Raw genomic sequence first — 7,662 nt, 5'->3', positions numbered from 1 at the left:
CTCAAAGGGATATTGAAAGTTTAGAGTCATGAAAGACCTAAGGGTGACCTTTAGGGGTGTCACAATATATCGTCCCACGAAATTTCGCGATAGTAAAACGTCACGATATGTATCGTTGAGATGAAATCTAATATCGCAAAAAAAAAAAAAAAAAATTTTTTTTTTTTTTTTTTCCCCCCCCCAAAAAATAGACTAAGAAACGTCTTTGTTTGTTGAAGTTCAATGTGTGGAAAGTAGTTCAGTTGAACAAGTCTCTGAAGAGACACATGAGAAGTTATACAGGAGAGAAACCATTCAATTGAGTTTCTGTTTACTGTTTACTTGACAGGAAAAACTGAAGATGCATAAAAAATAGATTAAGAAAAGTCTTGTTGTTTGAGTTTTAAGAAAAACTGAAGATGCATAATGAGAATTTATACTGCTGAGAAACCTTTTAGTTCAAAGTAAATCTAAGTGACGGTGTAACTCATTCTATTTCAAGATAAGCCTTATCTCCAATCTCATGTTTTTTCTAGTTGTTATTGTAATAACAATTTCCCACAACAGCATGTTTTGTATTTGTGCATTTCAAATAAAATACTACTTTTCCAGTCATATATTGTCATTATTCAAGTTTAAAAAAATATTGTTAAAATCGTATCGTATCGTATCGTTATCGTGAACCCAGTATCGTGATACGTATCGTATCGTGAACTGAGTGTATCGTGACACCCCTAGTGACCTTGTTTTATGACATTGTGTCACTGTCTATAGATTCCCAGGGGAAATTGGGACATGCTACATGTTGCTCATACTCAGGCATGGAAAAATATCAACATAAGCATCAAACATGATAAGAGACATAGGACTGTTCGATACAATGAAATAGACTAAAATAAAATAGAATACAATAGAAGTGTTAGGCCGGGGTCAGGTGGATTCATTCGCAGACGGCCATAAAAGGCTTGCAGGGAAAGTGAATAGGAGTAAAGTGAACAGCATCAGTGTGGATTTTTGATTATTACACAAATTTGCATGAGGAGGTGAGTCAGGAAACGAAAGAGGTCAAATCAGCCAGGAAGAATGACGAGTTTTGCTTCTGTAAAGATCAAGTGAAGTTTCTGGCATTCTTGGCTATGGTAATTAGCCTAACTGGGCCTACTGCTGGTGTGGAAAATAAGTCTGAAAATTTGATGATGTGCAGAAGCAGACTGCTTCTGCACATCATACAAAAGCTTCTCTCAACTGCTTCAAGCAGTTGAGAGAAGCTTTGGGGCTCTCTCAAACAGTTGAGAAGTAGAGGTGTAGTGGAATGGGAAATGGGTGGTATTTTATTTTATTTTAGTTCAATTCAATTCAGTCCAGTTCAATTTTAATCCGGTAGGTGGGGGTAACGCAACATTTTGGATGCTAACCGCAGTAAAACGAAAGAAGAAGAAGAAGAAGAAGAAGAAGAAGAAATATCTGGAGCAGAGATAGATCAAATATTGCGGGACGCATTTGCGACAACTGCGTCTGAGTGAAAGGATGGACAATGATTATGAATTGAAGCACTTTGGGTGGACACGTATTTTAACTGTAAATAACTGAATTTTTAAAACTACTAAATTACAGTAGGTGGCGGTATGCACGGCTTAAAAGTTGGATTGCAATCTGCCAATAAACACAAAGAAGAAGAAGAAGCAGGAGGAAGATGAAGCTGTGTAGCTAACGTTAGCTGTGATTGAAGCTAGTCAAGCTAACATTATTTCACTGAAGTTAGTAGGCTAGCTACGAAGTTTGTCAGTAAATAAGTCAGTTGAGGAGGAAAAGTTGCTGTCACTGTGTGAAAATGTCTAAAGTCCAGAAGCTGAGAGCGGTGGTGGAGCAGCGATTAACTGCAGCTGTTGAAGAGATATTTGGGGTGTTTGACAGAACGATAGCAGAGTACGAGGAGGAAGTCTCTCATTCAAAACGTGAGATTGATGGACTACGAAAGCAGCTGGACGCTGTTTTAAATCCAGAAGTGCGCTTACATAGAGCAGGTTGGTGACATTAAATGTTATTTCACATTACTCACACACACAGTTTATGATATTGCTGGTGTGAGCAAATGCAAAACAGGGCCATGGGGTAGGGGGGCAGGTGTGTAGCGTTAGTTATGATTGCAATTGCCTAAGCCTGGGGTTTTCAAAGGCTGTGGGCCGCCTCCCCCTGAGACAAAGCTTAGAAAAAGCTGCCCCCCCCCCCCCCCGTTCCTATGGGATGCCTGTGGGATCATGCTTCTGTTATTTGATCCCATATAGACACTCAACAATTGAGCCAAGTTAGCCTGATATTTCTGAAGGCATTTATTTGTTTCAGAATCTGGGAAAGTGGGAAAAACAACAAAATTCCACCAAACTACTGTAGATTAGATTAGATACTTTAATGACCACACAGCCAGGCTTGTGGCATTTCTTTTCAGTAAATGATATAGCCTGTTTCCAACATGGAACATGACACGCATCTCTGAATGATCTCTTTAACCAAATGATACAGCTATTCTATGTGATCTCCTTTTGATAAGAAATGCACTTCTATTCACTGAGCCGCCCCTGACTGTTTGGAGCCCACCTCCCACTTTGAAAACCTCTAGCCTAGGCTTACCCAGAAGTTTGGTTCGTAGGGGGAAAAGACAATGGGGTTTTAGTATGGGAATTTCGGTTAAATGCATGAAATAAGGTGAAGTGTATGAAACAGCAAAGTTTGTGTTCAGCAAGATCATCTTTACAAATAACGACCACTTTGATGATTTATTGAAGTGTAAATGCGTTTTTTAAACGTGATTCTCAGAAAACGCTTCAGAAATCATAAAAGTGGTCCTCATTTGTGAAGATGAACTTGCCGAACACAAACTTTGCTGTTTCTTACACTTTTGTTAACCACAGACCTTATTTCCTGCATTTAACCGAAATCCCCATACACAAATACCATTCACTTTTGTACGTACAAGCCAGAAGTGTTAGTATCCAGGTGGTCTCTCAAGCCAGACTCTCTTCTACATTCTGTGAATGCAGCTTAGACAGTCTATAATTCACGCCCACAGAACATGGACAAAGAAGTTGGAGGCGGGGGGAACGCTTCAGACCGGAGGAAGTTCGAACCGATGCAGGTGATTGGAGAAACACAAGCGGATGTCCTGCCTTAGGACATCGCCCTATCATCGCTCATTATTTTCCCTGAGTTTCCCTTTCCGTTTTGACCAAGTTTTCCCAGCTTGAAGTACAGACGTTTAGGCGGAAGCATTTGAAAATTGCGAGAGCCAACCGTCTGTTTTAAGAGAGTAGTATCCAGGTCTTCCGGACTCATTCCTGCGATACTCTATAGGACGAATCGGCGTGACATCACGACAACAAAAAAGCTGGCCCCCCACCCTCCAGAGTCTGCTGTAAAGTTCCATCACCTCACCAGGGAGGACTCAACCCTCACTCTGGTCAAGCAGACCTGGATGTTATCTCCCTCACATGCCTGAAGGCCTTTGAAGCTCACCAAGCAGAGATGATTAATCTTAATTATGTTTTTTAATGATGTTTGGAACTACGGCATCTCTCAGATGGGGAAGGCCACTCACCAACACTGAACACAGACAATAATGATCAACAATCAATCAATCAATCATTTTCACTCACAGTACCATCGGGCACCTTAGGTAAACATGTGTCATGTTGGTGAACAGCAGGAAGGTGGCTATGGACTAGTCTATCCCCCACTGTACGTGCTCTCCTGAAAGAAAAAAGTGGGGGGGTCTGGGAAAACATCATGTAGTGTCTCATCACAGCGGATAAGGAAAGGAACTGGGACCTTATGTACATATTTACATAATTAAATTGTAAGCATTGTAAGCAGTGTGGCACAGTGGTGAAATCCAAAGGCTTCACTCATCCTGTCACTCAAAGACAATATACCACCAACCATTTCATCAACTGTAAAACAATTCATGTAATCTACATCCTCTGTTGTTCATTTTGTGAAGCTTTTGATGTGGGTGGCACAAAGCGACGGTTACAGGACCGCTTGGCAGAGCATAGTTATGCATGTAGAATTAAGAACCTGGATTATGCCATCGCAAAACATTTCAATGATGCACATGTAGGTAGATCAGTGTCTTTTACAGCCATGGGCATTGACCATGTTCCCTTGACTGTCAGAAGAGGTGATAGGCAGAAGATCCTGAACCAAAAAGAAAGTAGATGGATCTATAACCTGCGTGCAATGGAGTTCCCTGGTCTGAATGACTCTATGGATATGTTGGCCTGCTTATGATTTATGATTTGTTATTTGGCCTTTTCCGTACTCAAGTTGTTTGTGTATACTAGTTTTCCTATTCTTCAATTGTGTTTTGTATTTCAGATGTGATATTTTAAGCATATGCCTTATTGAACATTGAGATATCTCTCTTTTTTTCACCCTTTAGATCTGTGTGCCAGAGCTCCTCCCCCCTCCTCCACCTCCCTCAGCCATTCCCCCACAGCCCCTTTTTCCTCCACTCACCCCACACACCCCCACAGGTGTTCCCTATGGCAGGGGTTCCCAACCTTTTTTGTGCCACGGACCGGTAGGTAGATGGAAGAAAAAGTCGTGGACCGGTTGTCAATTTTAATAATCTTTTCTTTCTTTTTTTTAATAAACATAGGCTATAATATTATAGGCTGTGTGGTAGTTGAAACATAGTTTCAAGTTGACGTTTATTTATGTTTGTAGTTTGTAAAAAAAAAAAATTGCTCGGGCTCGCGGCCCGGTACCAAATGCGTTGTGGCCCGGTACCGGTCCGTGGCCCAGTGGTTGGAAACCACTGCTCTATGGCACTGATGACACTTATGTTTGTACATAAGGCATACATTTTACACTCTTCTCATGATAGCTCGTCCTGATGAAGGCCACTGTGTTGGCCGAAACATGTTGACGCTTTTATACTTTTATTGTTCCAGTATGAACTAGCACTATTATTAAAGCCTTTTAACTTATTAAGAAGAGTGCCTTGGATTCTCTATTTTTTGGATTTCAGGGAAAGGAGTATTGTCATTCACTTTTAGGGTCAGTAATCAGCAGCGAGCTATAGCCAACAGCCTTTGATACCCCTCAATAATTTTTTGAGGTCCAGCCATCGACTGTATAAATTAGCCACCATGACATCGGCCATTGTTTTGTGGACTCTTAATTTGAAGCCCAGAGTTCGGCATTTTGACCATCGTCATCTTTCTTCTTTTTTTTTAGCCCGAAGCAGCTAGCACGAGACCAGGGGTTTCCCACAGAGCTCTAGCGCTGCCTGCCATTGGGTCATGATTGGCGAGCTGCACAATCACTGGACAGGCGACCTGTCAATCACACCCCAAAGCTTAGCCTGCTTTATTGTATATTTTACTCTTAAGTGGGACAATCATTTACAAAATGAACATCATGCTGTATTGAAGAAGACTTGAAACTAGCGATTGAGACTATATGCTCATTAGGAAAGTGTTGACTGAGGTCATAAATCAATTGAGAAGGAAGTAGGGTCATTTTTCCATCCCATACCTATGGATCTCATTAAAATTTTGAACCAATGGTATTAATGAGTTTAGGTTGACTTGCTTTCACTGTTTTCCTTAATGTGTGTACGTCTGTATTTCAGCTGTACCACCAGACCTCCTGGGGGTCTGTAAAGAAGAGGTTCCCCCTGGGCAGCAAGAGTGGAGCACCAGTCTGGACCAGGAGGACCCAGAGCCCCCACACATTGAAGAGGAACAGGAGAACCTCTGGGCCAGTCAGGAGGGAGAGCAGCTCCAGGAGGACCCAGAGCCCCCACACATTAAAGAGGAAGAGGAGGACCTCTGGACCAGTCAGGAGAGAGATCAGCTTCAAGGGCCAGAGGAGGCTGATATCACCCAGTTCACATTCACTCGTGACACTGTGAAGATTGAAGATGATGAAGAGAAGCCTCAGTCCTCATGGCTTCATCAAAGCCAAACTGAGGAGAACAGAGAGGCAGAGACTCTAGCCAGTAGCAGCTCAACTGAACAGATGAAAACAGAAGATGATGGAGAGGACTGTGGAGTATCAGAACCACCTTCTGAACATGAGACTGAAGACACTGATGATTTGACGGAAACTCTTGAACCTCAGTCGGGTTTAGAGTCAAAGGTGAAGAAAGGCTTTAGTTGCTCAGTTTGTCATAAAAGATTTGACTACAGGAGCAATCTGGTGAGACACATGACAGTCCACACAGGAGATAAGCCATTTAATTGTGCTATCTGTGGTAAAAGATTTAGTGCCAAATCAAACTTGACGACACACATGAGAGTCCACACAGGTGAGAAACCAGTTAATTGCTCAATCTGTGGAAAAAGATTTAGTCACAAATCACGTTTGAAGCCACACATGAGAGTCCACACAGGCGAGAAACCATTTAATTGCGCAGTCTGTGGTAAAAGATTTGGTGACAAATCACAAGTGAAGCCACACATGAGAGTCCACACAGGCGAGAAACCATTTAATTGCTCAGTCTGTGGTAAAAGATTTGGTGACAAATCACAATTGAAGACACACGTGAGAGTCCACACAGGCGAGAAACCATTTAATTGCTCAGTCTGTGGTAAAAGATTTGGTGACCATTCACAATTGAAGCCACACATGAGAGTCCACACAGGCGAGAAACCATTTAATTGCCCAGTCTGTGGTAAGAGATTTGGTTACAAATCACAATTGGAGCCACACATGAGTGTCCACACAGGCGAGAAACCATTTAGTTGTGCAGTCTGTGGTAAAAGTTTTGGTTGTAAAAGATATATGAAGAATCACATAAAGAGCCACAATGGAGAGTAACCATTTTTGCCGTCTGGGGTAAAAGACACATAGGAGAGAAACCCCTTAATTACTCAGTTTTTGTTTTATATACACTAATATAATTGTGGCCTGTGGTTGATTGTTGATTACGGTAGTTAGATCTAGCTAGGCTCACAGTCAGCCTGTTTCTGAGTGAACAGCGGAGTACAGTTGGGAAACTATAAACAGGCAGAAAAGGGAAAAACAACAACAGGAAATTGATAGTCAAACGTGTTTAGTAAAGTAGAGGAAGCAGATTCAACTGCTAACTGTTCTGTTGCCTTGAGACTTTTTTTTTGGCTCTGAGGATATCTGTCTGAATACAATGTGGTTCCATGGTGGAACATTAGTCAACTTTTAACTGTGCTGCTCTTGCAACTGTGCTGTTTTTGTTCTTGAAACTATGTTCTGCATTGTTCAGTGTTTGTATAGCAGGTGAGACTGTTGACCATCATTACAGTTTCATCTGATGTTATATTCCGATTTGGTTAAAAACAGCGTAACTATACGCATTTCTATTAATCCAGCCAGGAAAAGGTTATATATAATGCAAAGAATCCAGCCAGGAAAAGTTTATATATAATGCAAAGAATCCAGCCAGGAAAAGTTTATATATATCATCATCATATAAAAGGGAGCAAGTGGGCTTTGTCTGTTCGTTTTTGTGTTGTACTTACAAAGTTTTTTTTTCTTGAATCAAATTGTACATCAGCTTTATTTTAGCATTCAAAAGTAGCGCGAGACCCTTTCCTGGCTGTTCATTGGCTAATGAGTCACGCATTTTGGTCCTCCGCTGATGCCACTCTCTCTAGCTTAACCCATTAGTAATATGTAAATATGTATATATGTAAATATGTGTGA

The 7,662-nt window shown here is 41.3% G+C and overlaps 1 protein-coding gene across 1 annotated transcript; it reads left to right on the top strand.

The window, feature by feature from the left end:
• Window positions 1-1,771: 1,771 nt before the first annotated feature.
• On the top strand, window positions 1,772-7,233 carry LOC310788808 (uncharacterized protein; the record flags this gene model as incomplete). The annotated part of the gene is made up of 3 exons (XM_083650382.1): window positions 1,772-2,003; window positions 5,612-5,980; window positions 7,223-7,233. Exons 1-3 carry the CDS (start codon window positions 1,811-1,813, stop codon window positions 7,231-7,233), a joined length of 573 nt encoding a protein of 190 aa, XP_083506508.1. The 5' UTR covers window positions 1,772-1,810.
• Between the last annotated feature and the right edge of the window lie 429 nt (window positions 7,234-7,662).

Source organism: Poromitra crassiceps, assembly GCF_964638095.1.
Source record: "Poromitra crassiceps genome assembly, chromosome: 14".
NCBI lineage: Eukaryota > Metazoa > Chordata > Actinopteri > Beryciformes > Melamphaidae > Poromitra > Poromitra crassiceps.
Note: the sequence above shows the minus strand (reverse complement) of the source record. Positions and strands in the feature narration are given on the sequence as shown.